The sequence below is a fragment of the Manis pentadactyla genome, chromosome 1 (genome assembly GCF_030020395.1).
Source record: "Manis pentadactyla isolate mManPen7 chromosome 1, mManPen7.hap1, whole genome shotgun sequence".
NCBI lineage: Eukaryota > Metazoa > Chordata > Mammalia > Pholidota > Manidae > Manis > Manis pentadactyla.
In genome coordinates this window covers 3,123,323-3,145,953 of record NC_080019.1, presented here as the reverse complement: position 1 = coordinate 3,145,953, position 22,631 = coordinate 3,123,323, and the positions used below count along the sequence as shown (strand labels likewise).

Genomic DNA, 22,631 nt, shown 5'->3' with positions numbered 1-22,631 from the left:
TATAAGCAAGAATGACCAAATCATTGCACACAAACCAATCAGCTTTCCTTTATCTAGGACTCCTACTTAATGGGACTCTATTACTGTCAGTGAAATAATAAAGCCAAAATAAAGTTCATTCTTATTCTAGTGAAGAAAAAGAGGGCAGTAGGACCATTAAGAGAAGAAATGCTTCCTGGATTGAGACTCCTGAAATAATCCATGCCCTGAAAATCCCTCCCAGTGAATGAGAATGTGCACTAGGCATGTCAGAACACCGAGAGCCGTGAACGTCACTCACTGAACAGGAGAATGGGAGCGGGCAGAGAGCACCCCGTGACAGAGAGGGCGGTCTGTTGTGCAGAACGGGGGGCAAGGACTGCAACTCTGTGTTTAGAGTAAAGATCAAGTTAAGCAAAAGCGCAAGACACCGCCCGCCAGCGCTGCCCGGACAAAGCCTGGGCGCAGAAGAACATCCGAGGCCGCTGCCCCGGGCTCCGAGCCGCGGTCCCACTGCGGGGCCTCGGAGCTGCTGCCTTGGACTGTAAGGGCCACGCCGGTTTGGCCTTCCCTGCCGGTGGTCCTGTCAACACAAACAAGCCGTGCTCGCCTAGCGCAGGCCCAGGTCCACCGGCAAAGCTGGGATGCGTGGCGACCTGGGGGCCCACGCACCCCGGGCGGCGCTCCGTGCTCACCTGTGCCTGCACGGGGAGCAGCACAGTTTGACAGATGAGCTCAAAAGCACATTAGGATTAAACAGTGGGATCCCTGAAGGACTTTCACGGGCTCACAGTTTCCTGCTGGAGGATTTTGACCAAAAAAGAGGCAACACTGAGCCTCCCGTCCTGTCTGGCTGGGAGTCTGACGCTGGTGGCCCGGGGAGCTGCCATCTCTTGGTTTCACACTGACTGGGGGCGGCCATCCGTGCCCCACCCTCTGTCAATGTGGCTTTCTCTTTTTTTTTGCTATTATCTCACCAGGTGACTGTCCTATTAAATATCCAGCCACAGTAAATAAGTAATGATATGGTCACAGGCCATACTTCAGCCACATTTTCCTCCCCTAACATTTAGAATAATGCCCTCTGATACGTAAACTCAGTAATGCTAGGAAAAATTACAAAAAAAAAATTTCTCTTTCCATTTTCTTTTCCATTATTGCCTAAGAATATCTTTTCTCAAAAGGTGGTAGTTACACTAAAAATACACTCTCTGAGAAGAATGGGAATATCAGCCTTCTTTTGACTTCAGTGATTTTCTGCACTGTTACCATCTGCGATTCTTTCCACCTGAATGCACATTAAAAGATTGGAAGTGGGCGCGTTGGGGAGGAGGCGGACGGAAATTATTCTCTGAGCACATTTATTATGGCAACAACGCAATTTAATGCATCTTAGATGGCGTGCAATTAGGTATTAAAATTTCTCATAACTGGAAATGCTCTCAGTCAGGGAGAATTACGGCAGATAACTTCAGCTAACCCGGGAATCATCTGGCTACTTAGAAGGCCTGGTCCAATATATAAAGCACTCCATTTAGGGCAAAATTGATTGGTTCTTCATATTAATTCTCTGCTTAACCATGTTGGGAAATGCAAATTCACATACAACCTGAGGAGGAAACCAGTAATTCTTTTATACTTTACAATAAGCTTATAAAGACACAATATGGCAGCTGAAAAATGGTCCCCAAGCCACAACTTACTAAATTGTTTCTAAAGGGTTAAGTATTTCTGCTCCAAATTAAGAGCTTTATTCACTGTAGTTTGGTATAATTCAAATTCCTGGCTCTCTTTTCATTAGTTACCCTTTTATCTACTTTCTAGGATCTTCTCTCTCACACAGTGTTTTCAAAGGGAGATGGAGATGAACAGAAGAGTTGGGTAGATTTATCAAATACGCATGGTAGCACCACAACTCCAAATTATGATAATATTCCATGTTCTTGGCACACATTCGGCACAGCGCAGGCTGACAAGGAAACCATCACGGACTAGGTAAAAACGACAGTAAGCAAGGTTAGGGACAGATGGTACAGAGAAGAGGGATTTCAGGTAACTATACGTGATACTCTGATTTCCATTTCCATTGTAATATTTAGCTATGATTCAGTAAAAACAACTCGTGGACAAATGACAAGCCACAAGCAACTCACAAACTCCACAAGGCAACTGAGCCACCGACCATCAACTCAGGATTATGGAAACACTCATTTTGGGCATTTTTCATGGAACATATAACCATGGCATTGACCATAGGCTGGTGTGAGAGCCAAGCCCCATGAGGCCACATCTGCGTGTACAGCTCTGACAGCGCTCAACACCTGAAAACGTGTCTGCCTCATGGTCTACACGACCAAAGGTGGAAGTGTGGGTGTTACCTGAAAACATTTCATTTTGAGTGGAGATGTCACGGTCAGCTCAATAATGAGAATGTGGATTAAGCTTAAGAGAGTCAGTACTTGCTCTTTTGAAAGTTATTCCAATTTAAAATCGAACATATTTAAGCTTATGAAATATAAAAGTACTTTATAAAACTATGAGGGCAAAAATTCTGGTTATGTATCTCACTGTGATACACATTCAATATAATAAAACAAATAGGCAAAGAAAGCCACCGTGCACATGGGCTGGCGGACACTCACTTGGCGTGGCGGATATCCGGCAGGGACCTCTCGAGTGCAATACTGTTGCTGACGAAAATGTTGAAGCCATTTTCTCTGTAGGCTGAGTCCCCGTGGTCCTCCTCTGTGAGCGGGTACGGCCTCCCCTGTTCCCCTTTTCCTAGCAGGGGAAACAAATGGATGGTCATCCTTAGGCCCCTGGCACTGTGCTCCACACAAGTCTTCTGCAGTAAGAGTTTATTACATCATATTATTTTATTTAGAAACAAAGAAATATACTCATGATTAAAAGCAAACAAAACAGAAGTAGAGAGTCATCTCACTTTACAGAGAGAATCACTAAGATTTTAAGAGTAGGTTTCTTAACATATGTATGCAGATTCTTATATACATACTTTATAATTTGATTTTATCCAACGTGATGGTATAAAAAAGCCATCTTTTCATTTACTTCCAATCATTATTTTGTCCTATCCAATTTATACCATTCCACTGAAGTTTTAAGTTATTTCTAATTTTCCCTGTTATAAACAATGTTGAAATGAATATCTTTGCTTAAATATTACTAGTTATGTGTTTTTGGAAGGGGGAGGATAATTTCTGTAAGTAGAATTGCTAGAATATCTTTAAAGTACTTGTGACAGTTGTCACACATACTCAGAAACACTGGATAATGTTTTGAAATTTACTGGTGAAATGTATTATTCATACTTTAGTTTGCCTTCTTTTGACTACTAATGAAATTAATAATTTCATATTTTATCATTTATATTCCTTACATTATGAAATGATAGTTCAGGGCTTTTTAAAAAACAATTTGTATTTGATTTTTTAAAATTTATATATTATATGTATTATTGTTAATTACACAGCTGTAAATATTTTCTAAGTTGATTTCATTTAAGTCTAAGACTCCCAGTTTCCAGGGCTCCAGGAAAGGAGCTTGGAAGGTGCCGCGCCATCCAAACAACAAGCAAATAGCTGAACGGACTGAAAGATCAACAAGTCCTCTTGGATCCCTAAGAGACAGGAGGCTACAGGGCAAACTGCTGCCCCCGGAGAGACAGGAGGCAGAGGCTCAGCAGGGCAGGGTCTCAGGAGCGCAGGCTGTGGGGAACCAGCGCCCAGAGTGGAGAGCCTGACCTGTAACTGATGAACTGGCGGCACCTCGGTGCAGATAAGCCTGAGAGTTACAGACTCTGGGGGACCAATCCCAGGGAGGCTCAAAGAGTTCTGTGGGGTGCACCTTCAGGGGCTCAGCCAGGTGCCCAGAGTCAATGCTGGAGAAAAGACTCTCTCGTGCTTCCAGGAGGAGGGCGATAAAAGGAACCTTCCTCAAGCACCTGAGAGCATTCTGTTCTCCTTGACCAGTCCTGCGCTCAGGGGGAACTAGTTAACGGGAACCTCACCTGTTGGGCTCTTCTTGACCAGTCCTGCGCTCAGGGGGAACTAGTTAATGGAAACCTCACCTGCTGGGCTCTTCTTGACCAGTCCTGCGCTCAGGGGGAACTAGTTAATGGGAAACTCACCTGCTGGGCTCTTCTTGACCAGTCCTGTGCTCAGGGGGAACTAGTTAACGGGAACCTCATCTGCTGGGTTCTTGACCAGTCCTGTGCTCAGGGGGAACTAGTTAATGGGAACCTCACCTGCTGGGCTCTTCTTGACCAGTCCTGTGCTCAGGGGGAACTAGTTAACGGGAACCTCATCTGCTGGGTTCTTGACCAGTCCTGCGCTCAGGGGGATCTAGTTAACTGGAACCTCACCTGCTGGGGATTATCAGAGCCCCACTGTCTTGGTAGAAGGGAAATAGCCAACTCCAGCCCACTCTAAGCCATCCTCTCCTACCAAAAAGAGGAGAAAGCAATCTGAGGGAGTGGCAGGCTCACCAGGATGGAGACCTAACCCCAGGCTGTGGGCACTCCCTGACCCCCAACCATGTTACAAAGGCCTTTGTCAGCACTTCCTTTTACCCAGTGCATTATGTCCAACTACCAAGAAATCAAATTACAAAGCACACTAAAGGGCCAAAAAAAAAAAAAAATGGTTTAAAGAGGCAGGCTACAAGCAGCAGAATCAGACATGGTAGAGATGTTGGAATGAACAGACAGGGATTGAAAATCACTGTGACTGATACGCTAAGGGTGCTAAAGGATAAAGTAGAGGAGCAAGAACAGAAGGCAATGTAAGCAGAGAGGGCAACTCAATGACAGAACAAAAAAGAACCGTTAGAAATAAAAACAAACAAACATGGAAACAGAAATGAAGAATGCCTTTGGGGCTTCTCAGGGGACTGGACATTGCCTAAGAAAAAGTAGCCTCCAAGACCAAAAGGCTAGCAAAGACTGACAAAATGAGGACAGATTATCCATGGACTGTGGGACAACTACTAAAGGTGTGACAGACACATAATGGGAGGGGCAGAAAGGGAAGGGAGAGAGACAGGAACAGAAGATGTATGTGAAACAACAATGACCAAGAATTTCCCCAAATTAATGCCAGACACCAAACCACAGATCAAAGAAGTTTAGAGAAGGCCATGCAGGAAAAATGCCAGAACAAGCAAACAAAAAACTACACCGCCTAGACGTATCATTTTTAAGTAATGGGGAAATCAAAGAGAGAGAAAAAACCCTGAAAGGGGTCAGAAGAAAAGCAATCCAACCTACAGAGAAACAAGGGCAAGAATTGCATCCAATCCTCCTCAGGAACCATGCAGGCAAGAGGGTAGAGTGAAATATTTGGAGTTGAGAGACAAAACCATCAACCACCAATTTTGTACCTTGCAAAATTATCATTTAAAAGTAAAGGAGAAATAAAGACTTTCGCAAAAAAAATTGGAATTTGCTGCCTGCCTTGTAAGAAATGTTAAAATGAGTTATTTAGAGAGAAGGAAAGTGACATGGGTCAGAAATGAGAACTACATAAAGGAAAAGCATCGAAGGAATAAGGGAAGGTAGAATAAACAACTAAAACCTTTTTATTTTTATTTTTCTTAATTGACAGCATAATAGTTTTTTCAAAGAATAATACCAAAATTACAGATTATGCTTGTGTATATATTATATACATGGATATATACACACTTACGTATGCATAGGTAGAAGTGAAATGAATGACAGCAGTGATACAAGAGAGGGGACAGAGGGACGAGGATCATTGTGTCATAGGTACTCACACAACCTGTGAAACTGTGTCATCTGAAAATGGACTTGCATTAGCTGTAAATATATATTACAAATACTAGGGCAATTCTTTTTAAAAAGTTTTTTTTAAAGTATAATTTATGCTAATAAAGGAGAGAAAACAGAATCATACAAAATATTCAAAACCACAAAAGACAAAGTGGAAGACAAAAAAAATAGAACAAAGAACAAAGGCAACAAATAGAAAAGAAAACAAATACGTTAGCTACTGATTCAACTATATCCACAATCACTTTGAATGTCAATGGTCTAAATGCATCAGTTAAAACATGGTCGGAGTGGCTCAAAATTAATCTAAGATTTCTTTCATCCAGATAATTTTGTTTTTCCTCTCACAGTTTCTTATTAACCTGTTATAAATAAGTCCCTCTTATTCAATATTAGTTTTCAAACTCATTCGTGACTTTGGGGTATTTTTCTAAATGAACTTTAGACACATCTTCCTATTTAAAAAAATCATTATTTTGGATTTCTTTTAGTTTTGGGTTTGTCAGTTCTCCTTGGAGAAGTGACATTGTATGTAGCTCAACAATGTTTCAAGGTGTCTTCCCTTGGATCAGAGTGGAATTTCACACAATTTTCTTTATATTAGTCCTATGCATTTTCTGTTGTTTTTCTAAGTATGTGTTTCTCTTCACCGTACTATAAATCATATCCTTTCTTCCACTATATTTTCCATTTAAATGGCACACTCTGAAGGGACTGATTATTGTACTTATTTTTTAACCAGTCTGAACTCATTTTTTTCTAATAAATGTGTATATTTATCACAGATGTGTTCAAAGTACACATCATTTTTTTTTCAAGTAATAATAGCTATTCTCTCCTTTCCCTCTTTTCTTCAGGGGTACCTCCTGTCAGATTTCTCATTTAATTCTACAGTTAACAATAACCTACACTGGTGTCAGCAGGCATTTATTCAAGTAATAACCTTAATGCGATTGCTGCTAAATACTGCATATGTAATCCAAGTAGGATACATTTCTGAATGTGTGTGTAGGTGTGTGTGTGTGTGTGTGTGTGTGTGTGTAAAAGTGCACGTGCTTATAACTTATCGTGTTAAGAAAGAAACCTAATAGTGCCTTTTAACTAAAGGTCAAAGGTTTTATTTAACCAAAAGTTTTCATGAATAAAATATTAAAGTTTACCTTCTTTAAAACATTCTTTTTCAAAACATTTAGAGACTTTTCTATTTTTCACCTTATTAACTTTTGATTTTGCAATATATTACTTGTTTTTAATCAATGGAATTCTTTTTTTTGGGAGGGTAGGAAATTTGGTTTCTATATCACTAATCCTTTGATGCAAGTAAAAGCATTTTTTTAAATTTTAGTTTCTAGCTTCTGTCCTCAAGGCATTAAGCTCAGTGGAGCTGAGAGCCAGGGTCAAACAGCTGGGGACTGATAAGTAATCCTACGCTCAAGAAGCATGCAGATTACATTTCTCTGATTTTAAGGCACAGAATCAAAAACGTTTCTAACTGTTTCACTTTGGGCATCAAAAAATAAAATACTGGACCTCTCCAGGTTTCCTGTTGTGATTTCTTAGGAAAAAATGTCACTAACTTTTTCAATTTACATGAAAAATAAACAAGTCAGGGTGAAAAGTCATTTGTATAACAGCTAATTATTGAGCATCTACTGTGTCCCAAAGCACCATGCTAAAAGATTTCATATACATTTTTGATTCAACACTATGAAATAAACATTGTTCTGCCACACACATGCCACATGTGAGTAAACAAGAAAGAAATTGACATTTTCAAGAAGCATTTCCACAATCAGCACTTAGCCATCAAACCAGGAGAACTTTAAAAGATCTAAATCTCTCCCCCATGAATGGACAGATTAGCTAAGAAGGTCTTCTAACCTGGTGTAGTCTCTGGTGTGAACTAGATTTATAGTTCACTCCATAAATCCTATTTAATTAAAAAATCATACTGTGTGGTAGCGTGATAATACTTTCTTTTTTTTTATTAAAGTATCATTGATAGACAATCTTATGAAGGTTTCACATGAGCAACATTGTGGTTACTACATTTACCCATATTTTCAAGTCCCCCCCCACTCCATTGCAGTCACTGTTCATCAGTGTAGTAAGATTCTGTAGAGTCACTCTTTGTCTTCTCTGTGCTGTACAGCCCTCCCCGTGACCCCCTACACTATGTGTGCTAATCATAATGCCCCTCAATCCCCTTCTCCCTCCCTCCCCATCCACCCTCCCTAAACCCTCCCCTTTGGTAACCACTAGTCCCTTCTTCTAGTCTGTGATTCTGCTGCTGTTTTGTTCCTTCAGTTTTGCTTTGCTGTTATACTCCACAAATGAGGGAAATCATTTGGTACTTGTCTTTCTCTTCCTGGCTTATTTCACTGAACATAATACCCTTCATCTCCATCCATGTTGCAAATGGTAGCATTTGTTTTCTTTTTATGGCTGAATAATATTCCATGTGTATATGTACTTTAATAAATTTTTATTTTTATATTTATATGTCCTAAGTGAAATGTACACACACCCCAGAGACTTCTCAATAATTTTTTAGAGATATGTTTTAATGCTGAGCTTTTAGATTCAGCCACCTTTAGACTAAAAATATAAAATTTTAAAGCTACCCATTCATTAAAACACCTGTCAATCAAAGGCAAATTTATTTTCTTTGTACAATTTAGTCTTCAGATTAATAAATCTCCTGAAATAAGGCTTTGCAAATAAATGAGTGATTTTCTAGAGCTATAAAACAAAATTTGTGAATCACCAGTGATGGCATACTAGAATTTTTTCACTGCAATTGTGAGAATAGGTTTTAAAATTTTATGTTCTTATGCACAGAGCCTGCAGTTTTTATTTCAAATGCTCTCAACTCATGTTAACTTTTATCATGGAGACCCTCATAGGCTATCACATCGCCTGTGGTTTGACATTTGTTTTGGAAAACAACAAAACAATACAAAGAAAAAATTCCAAACAAAAATAAAGTAGATGTTGAAAAATGACATTATTCAAAGGTCTTCAGAATGAATATTAGTCTATAGATTTACCTATTTAACATTCAAAAAATTCTATGTGCCTTATTGCTATCAATTATAAATTCAAATCACTCCTTTAAATACAAGAAATAGTACACTGTCTGCTATGTTTAAATTAGTGTGAAAGGTATAAGTGGGATATTTTTAAAAAATTAAAATATAAAAATTAAATACTACAAAGAAATGCATAGATATTAAATAGAAAAATACTCTTACAAGTATATCTCTGGTTCTATGTTATTCAAAGCATATAGCAGAATTTAACATGGATATTGGATTAATTTTCTCATAGTGTACCTGGCATTTATCCTCCAGATCAAATGACATTTTATTTAGTCACTTTATTTTATGACATTTCATTTATTTATAGATTAGTATGACCAAAATTCTTTATATTTACTTATTATCTACTATATGCACCACTGGATAGGAAAAGTGAAAATGTGGGTAATATGACCCCAGGCCTGAAAAACTAGAAATATAACTCTGCTTAGGAAGGTATAGGGTGCTATAGAGTGTTTGTGTCCTCACACAGCTCACATGCTGAAATCCTGAGTGCCCGTGGGAGGGCGTGTGGACACCGGGCCTTAGGGAAGGGATTGGGCCAGAAGGGAACAGGTCTCGTGAACGGGATCAGCCCCCTTACAGAGGAGCCTCCGGGAGCTGCCTGTCCCTCTGCCATGTGAGGGGATAATGAGAAGACGGCCACCTACGCACCTGGAGCCTCCCCAGGGAGCGAGTCAGCCAGCACCTTAGTCTTGACCCTCCCAGGCTCCAGAACTGTGAGAACTAAAGTTCTGTTGCTCATAAACCACCCAGTCTACAGAGTTTGGGCATAGCAGCCCAAATGGACTGAAACAGGGTAATCCTACAAAACAGTTGTGGACAGGGAGCATGGTATTTGTGGGAGTGAATCAACTGGATGATAAACACTATGAGTTTCCAAATCGTGGCAAACTGAGGAACTTTGTAGGGCTGGGGAACTCTGAGAGGAAAAAGCGAGTTTTCAGTTAAAACTTAAAAGAATAGTGGAGGATTTACATTGTTTTGAAAGGTCTGTGGCTAAGTGCATAAGAAAGCATTGAGGGAAATGAATTTGCATAGATAAGAAGTTTGAAACATGCTGTTTGGAAAATAGTTAATAAACCTATTTGAGTAGATTGAATGCCATACAATAGAATCCTGAGATATATAGTAGGTTTTTATCAGAGGAAAAGAATTCTAATGACAGTGTAAGGTATTTCAGCTTTTTCTTAGAAGTAATTAGAGTATAAAAATAACAGAAGGAGGTCAATGTTTTAACACTTGTCCTGAAGGTTCTTGAGGATAAGCAAGTGGTATACTCAAGAATCAATATAGTCAGGCCTTTGCTCAAATACATATTTCTCAGAGAGATTTTTTACAATTAACTCATCTTAAAACAGCATATTCAGCATGCCTTCTCTATTTTCCAAATCTACTTTATTTTTTTCCATAAATCACTTACTATTCTAAATTTCTGGTTTTACCTATTAACTATCTTCCCATGAAAGCAGGGCCTTTATGCTCCTGCATAATATCTCCGGAACCTGAGGAGTGCCTGCCACAAAGCAGACACTTCACAAATATTTTGAGTGGTATACAGATAATGAGGGGATAGGATTTGGGCCTATTACACAGTGGCAATCAAGATATTCATTAATTTATTCAAATCACATATTACGCATCTACTATAAGCAGGGCTGAGGGATTCAATGATGAAACTCGCAGTTATTATCTTTGACATCATGTTTAAGAGAAAAAAGTAAAAACAGATTGCTGTGATTGAAAATATAAGATCATCGATATGATTACATAAGAATGTAAGAGTATAAGACATGAGATTACACACAGATATAAATAAGAAAATAACAGATCACTGACAGAGGAAAGTGGGTCTTGGCCTCTGTGGGTCAGGACCCAGTCGCACAGTACTTGTCACACGACGGTCCCCCAAAGTCCCTGTGAAATGAGCATGTGCAGAAATAAAGTGATGCCCTCTGTGCTGTGGGGACCTATTTCAGCGTGGGACCTTTCCCTAGAAGTAAGGAGAACGGCAGGCAGGCAGGCGCTAAGACTGTGGTGCAAGGAGGTGAGAGCGGTGAGTGCGACTACAACCCCAGCCAGGGCGGGGGAGGGCGGGAGGGCGGTTTCTCTGAGGTGGAGCAATAAGAGGTGTGACTGGAGAGGTGGTCAGCTGTTGACACCGCATTGCTGTGGAAATAGCAGAAGTCCCAATTTCAGTGCAGCGAAATAAATAAGGGCAATTAAAAGTTACACAAGAATGTGTAATGCATAAAACCTAACAGAGGAAAAAACGGATTTAAAAAATGCTCTATTTATGTAACCAAAAAAGCAGAAAAAGGTGAATTAAGGATCACATAACAAAGGAGACATATAGAAAACATGTAGTAAATTTAAAGAAAATAAAGTTTTTTAAAACCCACCAAAATTAACAAGAAACTTAATATCAAAAATAGTCTTGTATCTATTTAATCTGTTTAAGTATTCATTTTTTTACATTGTCATTCAATATTTACTGCATAAATGAAAAGGCACATTTAAAATTTTTAATTATTTCCCCAAATTTATCGATATAATTGGCATATAAAATCATGTAAGTTTAAGCTGTAAAATGTATTGATTTGATACACTTATAATGAAAAATTATTACCATGGTCATAGAAGCTAACACCTCCATTTTCCTTTTCTGTGGTGAGAACATTTAAGACCTAATCTCTTAGTAACTTTAAAGTATATAATACAATACTGTTACCTCTCATCTCCATGATGCATGTTACATCCCCAAAATTTATTCATCTTATAACTGGAAGTGTCCTCTGACCAGCATCTCCCCATTTTCCCCAACCCCACCCTCTAGTAATTACCATCCAACCCTCTGTCTCTATGAGTTCAGTATTTTCAGTTTCTAGATATAAGTGATAAAGGGTATTCATCTGTTTACTTTCTTCGCTTAGTATTACAATGAATTATTATTCAGCCACGAGAAATAAGGAAATCCTTCTCTTTGCGACATCATGGATGGAACTTAAGGACATTATAATTAACTCATATGGATTCCCTGATGAATGTTTCCAAACATTAAAGTGAGACAGAATACTGTTTTTATACAACTATTTTAGAAAATAGAAAAACTCTTTTTAAGATACCAGCATGAGTCTGATATCAAAGCCACGTAAGGGCATTACAGGACAGGATATATCAGTCTCTATTTCTCATGAAGGTAGATGAAAAAGTCTTTAGCAAACATCAGCAAATTGAATCTATCAGTATTTTGAAAGATATTGTATTACAACCAACTGGGATTTACTCCAGAAATGAAATGTTGGCTAAACATTCAAAATCAATCAATGTAACTCACATTAAGAGAAAAAGAGATAGATTATACAATTATCTCAACATATACAAAAAATTGTTTAGTGAAACTTAATAACGCATTCATAATGGAAATTTTCAGTAACCCAACAATCAGAGGGAACATTTTTTAGTGTGGCAAAGGGTAAAATGCAACAAACACAGCACATATGTCATTGGTGAAATAGCAAACATTTTCCCTCTGTGGCTGGAAATGCAGCAATATAGTCAGTTACCACTTCCTTATCCAATTTGTCCCTATCATTGGGCCCACTGAGTGAAATGTCATTAAGAAGAAATAAAGGCTATAAAGATTGCAAAGGCAGAATGAAAATTGATATTATTTTAAATAATAAACAATAAAATAAGAAAAATATCCAACACAATTTTATAACTATAAAAGTGGCTAAATTAATTTGTTAAGTTAACTAATAAAGTTCAGTTGACTCTGTGTACCAACAATAGATTTGAAATAAACTGCTTAAAATGCCTTTTAAAATAGCATGAAAATATCAAATATTTAGGAATAAATCAAACAGTATGTGCAAGTCTGTTTGGCATGTGAAAAATAAAAGAAATGTTACTCAGAGAAATTAATGAAGAACTAAGTAACTGGAATGATCTACTGTGATCTTGGATTAGAATAAGTATTTTAAGATGTCAGCTCACCATGAATTGACAGTTTATCTATAATGTAACCCAAATTAAAATCCCAGGAATTTCTGCTTGGTGACGGTGGTGGTGCGTATGAGTGGAGTGCTGTGTGTAATGAGAGTGACGTGGATTAAAAATGTATTTGGAAATGCAAAAACCTACAAAACTAATCACATATTAAGGAAGAAGGATATAGTAGGAGAAAATTAAAACTATACATACTGGTTGTAGAATAAACCAAAACTAATTTTGTTATATTAAAAATAATGATGCAATCATGTAGTAATAACAGCTCATCATTATTGGTAATAATATTGTCTCTTTTCTTATTATAGAAACTTCATTTTTTAAAAAGAACAGTTGTCTAATACATCTAAACATCTTAGGATATGGGTAATTTTGTGATTAAAAAAGCCATTATATTTTTTGATTTAGCATATAAAGAGTTAAATAATAAATACCTATAATCATTCTGAGCACAGATCTTTGAAGTGCTGATAACAAAAGTCCATGTGCACAAATTGACGTTGCTGATAAAAAGAATTTGCTATGAAGGAAAATAAGAATTGACTGTTTAAAATAGACATGTCTGTGATGTTTTTGTAGAAGCCTTAGGGTTCTATCATTTTTCATCTTTCATGTGGGCCACGGAAAAGATTTTACTTCCTGATTGTGCAGGTATTCTCTGAATTATCATAAGAAGTCTCTTTATCTGCAAACAATGCAGGAGAAATATTGTTAACAAGTATTTTGTCTCAACAGCCCAATTTTTTAGTTTACTTAGCTTCATTCATCACTGTCACATATTATGTGCATCTATGTAAGTAGGTATAGCCACAAGATTTTCTTAGTCATTAAGGACTAACGACACAAAGCATTTTTAAAGTCTTGTTCCAAAAGTTTCTGAAGAATTTCTGCCTTTTCTCTTGCCCCCTCCTCCCCTCACTTCTTCCTAGAGTGTGATTTACTGTGCTGGGTGTCATTCCCAGGCTGTGCCCTCCCCAGAAAGCAACTCCTGGGATGGACTCAAACTAAATGGAACATTATGTCAGATGTGTTTGACTTGGTCTGTTCACATCTTCTTTTGCATAAAAATCATAAACTAACAGTGTCATGGATTGGACTTTTTTACCATTTCTAAAGAAAAGGAGGTAACATTATCATGAAGTATTCCAGATATCATTTGAAGTGTACACAGAAGAATCTGAGATACAAACTATCAAAGACAGTAGAAAGAAATATGGAGAAAACACTGAGGCCACTGGTAAAGGGGCCAAATATAATGAGAGCAGAAAATAAAAGGAAGACTAGAAAATAAAACTACATGTGAAGACAAGATTTGGGGTGTAGACTCCTCAGTAAATTTATTCCTTGCAATAAAGAAGTAAAGATAATTTTCTAATCTGGTATTAGCAACACCATATATACCTTAAGACAACTGAAATTACATTATAACGTACGATGAGGAAAATATAGAAGATGTGATTCTAAATAAGCTCAAGAAAAAAATTAGTTAAACATTAACAGAGACTCTGAAATGATCATGGCTTTTAGACTGGGTGATAAATATACCTACATGTCAGATTTAAAATTATTCCAACATAACAATCAATATTATATTTTTATAATGAATGACAACAAATGCCTTATAAGAGCATATGCCCTTTATGATAAAATTTTACATGATGCTGTGGACCGTTCTCATTCACTAGTTATAAAGAAAGGCAGGTGCATGAATAGAAATTAAAAAAAAAAATTCAAGAATAAAAACACCGCAAATACCACATTCTCAGTCAGGGCCAGGGTGATTGGGGACAAGGTGGAGAGAGGTGACTTTGAATATCAAACAGACAAAAGAAGGCAATTCATGGAAGTCCTGTTACTAAGGACTAGAACATATGATTCTTCTTTTGAATACGATCAGGTTTACATTTCTATGGAACCAGAAAATATTTTCAACCTGCTCCCTGAAGAATAAATGTCTCTCTCCCTCATCTCTACAGTATTGGAATGAAAAATTATCAGTGATCCACACATGATAAACTTCCAATTGTTTCAATAAATGTGACAGAGAACTGAGACACCTGAAATTTGCAAATAATAATTCTACTAAAGTTTCTAACTGAAGATATTTTAATGGAATACAGAAGTACATTACAATAAGAGTAATTTCTTAAAATATAAGTTGGAATTCATTAATATCATAATGTCCACATTTTAAATTAACCAAATATCTTCCTTATCTTGACACTAAATTTTTCTACTGTTTCTCAGGTAAGATTTACTATATTTTCTTTATCTCGTGAGGTACTGATTAAGTATATCTAGGTAACCAGCTCTAATACTTGTAAAGGGAATAGACAATTCCATGCAAATGTAGCTTATTCTTTGGGAAACCTAGTAAATCACTCTTTTCCTAAATTGTTTCCAATTTAGCTGTATTGCCAATAAATTCAGCTCCAATAACTCTTTCTTTCTGCTTAAGATTCATTTTTAGATGTCAAGCAGTTGTTTCTTTTCTTCAGACTATAGTGTATATTAGCTCTTTGCCTGAAAAAAATCATAATCAGATCTCTTTTGCAGTTTTCTCCTTTTATTCAACGTAGTTCATATGAAAATATCTCAGGACCTGAGTAAACCCTGAATCTATGATTGTGAGGGTTACTGTGCCCATTAGACACTATGCGCTCAGTATTTGTTAATGAAAATTGAAGAGCTGATCACAATTTTGTTGATCGGGGCTCGCACTTTTACAAGTGAATCCCAACAGATAATTTTGTGAACTGCTATTCCAAGTTTGATAGTTTGTTTTATATACATTTTGATAGGTTTATAAATGACCTTAACTAGATTATTTTTAATGTGACTATCTTTTCAATGTGTTCTTTTAATTGTTTTACTATAACTTCTCCTGAACTAGCCATTAATTTTATTAGAATAGGATTTAGGCACAACTGTTTAGACTTCTGCATGTTACAATTTTGGTTGGGGCTTGCAAAAGAGAAATGCAAAAGAAACTCATATTTTGGTGTGAGAAAAGTGTGATATGGCCTGAAAACTTATACATGCATATTTAGTCCTTACTAGTGACCCTTTTCCTCTAGGCTTTATGGGAAATTACTGCCTAAGTCTTACAGACAAATATTTCAAGATATAAAATTCCCATTGAATTTAAGAAATTGGAGAACTAAAATTGCATATTAAGAGAAAAAAAGACCTAACTTGTCTATAACAATCTGGTTCATTCAGATATCATTCATTTGGCATAATCCTAACAATTATAATGTGAAGAAGGGTTTTTTAAAATCTTTTAAGTATTATAAGCAAAATACTGAGAGGTAGAGAGCAAAGACTCCATTTGCAATTTACAAAGTATCGAAGGAGCTGGTTTTGTTTTTATACTTCTATTTATGAAGTATGTTACAGTGTCACATATTTTCTCTCAAGAAATGTCAATTCCCTAGTATTTAAAATAGAAAATTTTTTCAGGGCTATTGTTAGATTTTTTATGAGGAAAATACATCAAAAATCTGAGAGCAGCAAAGGTTTCTGCATACAAAGAAGATGTGATATTTTTATGGCTGTCAGCTTCATATATTAGCAGCAACTGAAAACTCTGGAACTCTTTTGGCAGATTTGTCTTCTGAATATTTTGAATAATTCAATAAACTTCCATTACTCCATTTTCTGGGGATGGAGGAGAAGTGAATGGATCTCTAGTTTCAGCTTTATTCTTTATAAAAAAGCAAGATAACCCTGCTTGACTTTTTCTTCCTCCTTTTCTTGTTCTTGTTTGTGTTTTATTTTTATCTGAGGTTATGTCTTAGCTTCAGAAGTTAATTGCCTCATAATATTTATTAAGAATAGCATGATTCCCTCTCCTCTCTTGCCTCTTTGCCATAGAATTCACTTTCAACTAAATTAGCTGATACACATGCACTCTCTCTCTCTCTCTAAAACATGCACATATTGCTATTTTTCATTCTTCAATTTTTAGTTTTAGGCATTATCATGTAATTCCAAATACACATGATGACTATTCAGTCTCTTTCTTCCTTTTGCCCACATCACATATGCAGATGTCATTTCCCCATCCTTTATGGTTTTAGTAATTTTGATCAAAACTCAATTCTTTGAGCCATGCCCAGGTAAATATGATTATGACCAGATGACTATGTGTGCTATGATTTGTATCATGTATATGACCTTATAATTATTTTCCTTAGGGAGTTCATATTCATCATTGTTTCTGTTTATTTTCTAAGAACTTTAATAATAATTCAACAATAATTCCATCACAAGACTCTCCATCAGTGCTTTATATATTTTTTTCTCAGAATTTTCAAGTGCATTATTTCTGACTTTCTGTACTCTTAAATAATGCTTCCTAGGGATGATTTGCCTTCTTCATTTTGCTGTGTTATTCTGATGCATAACTTTCCTCTTGGACCTTACCCAACAAATATCTTGGCCTCACATCTATGCCAAATCTCCTGCTTTGTGTGTGCTGCATCTAACCCTTTCTTATTTTACTACTTATTTGCATAGCAAAACATTCTTCAATAGCTAACAAAATTAATGTGGATTGTAAAACTATCATGTCTCTGAATGTCCTTCTTGTACCCTTATACTTTTTCTGATAGTTTGATTGGATATAGACTTCTAGATTGGCAAATGTTTTCCATCAGAATTTTGAAGATTCTGTTTTTTATTCTTGTCTTATATATACTAGTGTTACTACTGAGAAGTTTGAAGTTGTTGTGATTCGTCCTTCTTTGTTAAGAACATTTACTCTTCCTTAAATCTTCTAGAAATATTTTACCCCCAGTGATCTAAAACTTCACACTATTGGACATACTTGTGGGTCCTTTCCATCCTTTTTGCTGGGAATTTCAATTTGAAACTGAATCCAAATCTAGAAAAAAATTATTGAATTTATTCATTGTCTTTTCTCAGTTCTGACATTTCCTTTTATCTTAATCTTGAATTGGCCACAGAATTTTAAAAAATAATGTCTTTCTTCTGTTCTCTCTCTTTTTCATTTGTGCTACTTCTTAGGGGACTTCTTCAATGTCATCTTGGAAATTCTGTATTGGGTATTTCATACATGCTTCCTCATTTTCAACAATATTACCTTATTTCCTAAATGCTCCTTTAAAAGCATTTTGATCTTTTATGAATGCAACATATCCTATTTCTCTAAGGATACTGTATCAGCTATGGATTAGTTTAAGGATATTGCATCAGCTATGGAAGCAGTCCCTATTGAAAAATCCTTCTGTCTATCTACCATCATCATCTATCATCTGTCTTTCTAAAGGAATGGAGTCTAATCACAGAGAAGCACGAATAAATCTGGGCAACAGTCAAAAACTGGAAAAAACTTCTGTTAGCAATGGCAAAATATAGTATTTTAATAAAACCCTCTCTATTGTTTAAAGATATTAAGATATTTTAAAACCATTACAAAATTCACTGCCAGAAACCACCCAAGAAAATGGAGGAAAGGAGCCAAGGGGCAGGGGAAAAAAAACACAGATTCATATCAGTACAAATATAAACACACTGCCCTCAGGCTGAAGAGTCAGTCATTAAACATCAGAACAATGCTAATTAAAAGCACAATGAGATCCTATTAGAATGACCAAACTTAAAACAAGAATGACCTACCAACTATAGGTGAGAATGTGTGGATGAACTAGAACTTTTATATTGCTGGTGGGAATGTAAAATGGTACAACCAATTTGAAAAAAATTTTGACAGTTTTATAAGGATTTGGATATGTACCTAATATAAGACCTAGCAATTCCACTCAGGTGTTTAACCAAGAAAAAAACAAGTCTATGTCAATTCAAAGACTTGTATGTGAATGTTCATAGCAATGTTAGTTGTAATAGCCCAAACTGGAAACGATCAGTAGTCAATCAAAAGGGATGGATAAACACAGGTGATATGCCCATTCAATAGAATACTACTCTGCCAGATAAAAAAGAGTGACATTTTGAAACACAGCTATATGGATGACCCTTAAAGCAAGTATGTGATGGAAATAAAACAAAAATAGAATACATATGTTAGTTCATTTATATAAATTTCTAGAAAACACAAACTAATCTATAGTGACAAAAAGTAGATTACAGATGGTCATGAGGAAGGAGAAGGGGGCTAGAGCGATGGGAGAAGGTATATATGAAATTATGGAAGTAATATATTCAGTCATATTCCTAATCATGTTGGTGCTTTCTTAATCATATTTCACCAGGGTCGAAGTTCATCATATATGTCAAAGCTTATCAAATTGTATACTTCAAATATGTACAGGTTTTTATATGTCCATTGCATCTCCATAAAATGGTTAAAAATGATATGTATATTGAATATTCAAGTGAAAACTCATTTGTGTTCTTCTCATCTCTGACCTGTTCCTAAGGTACTGTTGACAGGAAGCAACACTTAATTCTTTTGCCCGTTTTGTCTAATGGTTGCCTCTATATCACAAATATATTACTAATATTTTTCCCTTATAATAATACTCATAAATACTAATATTTAGGTTTAGATATTATCTATCAATTTTCTTCTATGTTAACATCAATTTCCTATTCTTTCCTTCTTTTCTTTTATTGTTTCATCTGACTTTGCTCTGGCTTTTAAAGTAATATACCAGCATCTTTATTTTACGTCCCATTAACTATAGATCATAGATTGACTTCTCCCTCTTTAAAAATGAATGTATTATTTATTCTATCATTTTCTTCCAATCTCTTTCTCATTTCTATCCCCAGTTTCTCTGATTGCTATTTTTAATTGTTATGTCGAGGTTGATAAACACATTGTATTCTCTCACCATTATTGCCTTTAGTGCTTTATCTATGGGTATATTTTAAAAGACAAAAAGTAATATACTATGTTTACATTATTTTTCCTTGCAAAACATGTTTTTTTCTTTTCCTGAAAGATGTAATTTTGCTCTTGTTAGTTTTTCCTGCAGTACTTTTTTTTCTTGCAGTATTTGTTTAAAAGTTGTGTCATGAATGAAATATTTTTGACTCTCTGCTTTTACTTCTACTTTTTGTTACCTTCCAGCACTAGGTTTTTGGCTGGCTTGGTCTCTTTGTTTTTGCAGAACACTTTCCTGTGTATCTGATCACCTGTGCTTGGTTTATTGTTAGTTGTCAGCCAATACAAAGCTGGCTCCGCGCTCTGCAGGTGGGCGAGGCTGTCTAACAGCAGGCTTGGCTGTAGGGTGACTGGATGATGGAGGGACAGGTGACCACCACGTAACTGGGGTAAGATTGCAATGATGACCATTTGGTATGGAGAATTTCAATTTTTCTGCCATTTTTCAGCACTACAGTTCAAGCCCACCCTTTTCAATAGCTGGTCTTGACATGTCCAGGAAATCTTTGGATTTCCTCAGGACAGTCTTGTTGCTTTCCACCTAGATAAACAACTTGACTATGTTTCCACCCACTGACTTATCAGTAACCATGAATCCATTTCCATTTTTCATAGATATATTATCTATTACATGTTGGTCACTTCCCTTTCTTTCTCTTCTTTGCTCTATGTTTTTAAGCTTGTAAGTCCCTTTAACATTCTGTGATCTCCAGAAGGAAAGCAGAAAAATATGTCTGTTCACTTCACCATTTTAATGGCAAGTTTATTTCCATTATGTTTCTTCAACTTAATGGAAATTTTTTAGTTAACATCCTTTGAGAGGATAAAAAATGGAACTACCATGCATGGAATAACTCAGTTATTTGTATAGCCATTTAAAAATAATCATCTTTTGATATGTATATATTCAGAGAAATGTTTGTAAATAAATTTACCTAATGTTGACTAATTAATTCTAAATGAAAAGATTTGGAGTGCCCTTTATTCCTCAGTTACTATTTGACTGTGGGCACTTTTTTCATTTATATGAAACAAAAAATATGCATATTTTTTAAATCCTCAGAGGTGTAGTTGATCCTTATAAGAAAATGACAGCTAATCAAAGGGAAATAAATTGTAAAATAAAATATTGATAAAGTAAGTTGAGCTATCTCAATTAGGTTAGAAGGTATTGTTTTAATACAGTAAAATTTATGTTTCTACCTATATTTTGGCCAAATTGATGTTGGAAAGGGCAATGTGAAAGAATTAAGGAGAAGGGCGTTGGCTAATGGTAATGTTTTACTAAAACACTTTATTTCATTTTGGCCTAACAGTTTGCAAAGCCATTCGATACACATTTGTATAGCTATTATTAGGGTACACCTGTAAGTTATGTAATACACCAAGTCTGCTATTGGCTATCTGGAGCTCTGGCTGAGGACTGTGAGGCTGAGATCAGAATTCAGACAAGACTGCTGGAACCTGCCATTGCCAGGCCGTGACTGCTCCGGGTCACAAGAGGTAGGGATCTCGGTCTGGAGGACAAACACCTAGGACCTGAGCTTCACATCAAACTTTCCTGCTAAGAAACCCTGTGACTCAGGGGGACTCTCACATTTCTGCCCTCAGCTTTCTCAGTTGCAAGACAAGCGGTATGACTAGATAGTTCTAAAGAATGTTCCACACTAACCCCAAGTAACTCATTGTTTTTCCTAAAGCACCCCACATCATCAAGCATTTATTCACATTTTAAAGCTGAGCTTGATGACTATTACCTGAAGCTTAAATACTTTGCAATAATAATCGCTTGAGAGTAATTATCAGTAACTCAAAGGAAAACCTAATACTTAGTCGTACAGACAGTCCATTAGAAGAGTCGGGGGTTCGTTGTGGAAGAAGCCATGGGATCCCCGAGCAGGGCAGACGAGGGCCCGGCGTGAATCAGCGGGCACGCAGTGCCTGACGGATCGCTCCAAGGGAGCGAGGGTGAGCCTGACAGAACCTACCAGGTCCTCTACCACAAACAGCCATCAAACAATGTATGCGTTTGCTGTGTTTCAATAAAAACCCACACAGATACAGAAAATAAAGTTCTGTCTCATACTGAGTTAAGGGAGACGCTATTGTATGATTCAAATACAAATTAAAAATTTCCTGATAAAAGTTACAATTCATAGCACTCCGTATAAAATTGTCTCCATTCCTCGATCTCAGAAGAACTCATTAAATTTACTCGCTCCAGTTAAAGCCGAGTGATATCAAAGCAGAGATGAAAGAGTATATCCCTGACCTGTGGTGGCAATAGTTTTCTTCCCTAAATAAAGCTGATAAAACAGTGAAGGATAATCCATCACAAAGAGCCAACCAGAAAAAATGACTTTGTGAAAAAATAAGCTGAATCCTAGGAAAGGAAGCTAATGCTTTCTGGTATGACTTGGAGAGGAACTGAGGCTTTACAAATACTAAATTATAAGGTGAAACACTCACTGCATAGGAAATACCTGGAAGGTCTAGAGAACAGTTAAGTCTCTTGATGAAGGTAGTTTACCATCTGTGAGGGGAGGGGTTGTCTTCTAGGAGAGAAACTGACTCATATACCTACTCATTTACTGGGTTTTTGGTTGTGCAGAGACAGTGGGAATCTGAGCTCAGGGCTCTCAGATCCTCCTCGCTTCATAGCTCGTGGCCAGCAGCTCTCGTGGACACTAAACAGGCCTCCTGGAGAGCAAACCTTTGTCAAGTTTGTAGCGGCCCACAGGGGCTGTAGCTTCTCAGGTTAATTTGAGTGGAAGTTGGTTTTGGGGATGTCAAAAGAATAGGTTTTGGAGACGTCAATCAGTTTCATAACTCTTATGTATGTTCCTTCTGAAAC

At 36.6% G+C, this 22,631-nt stretch overlaps 1 protein-coding gene across 4 annotated transcripts in view; it reads right to left on the bottom strand.

The window, feature by feature from the left end:
• GALNTL6 (polypeptide N-acetylgalactosaminyltransferase like 6) overlaps window positions 1-22,631 on the bottom strand; it is a 967,667-nt gene that overhangs the window by 535,048 nt on the left and 409,988 nt on the right. For all 4 annotated transcript variants that reach the window (XM_036888959.2, XM_036888958.2, XM_036888957.2 and 1 more), the window contains one exon: window positions 2,622-2,760. In XM_036888959.2, the coding sequence (XP_036744854.1) occupies window positions 2,622-2,760 (139 nt within the window). The remainder of the gene's footprint in view (window positions 1-2,621; window positions 2,761-22,631) is intronic.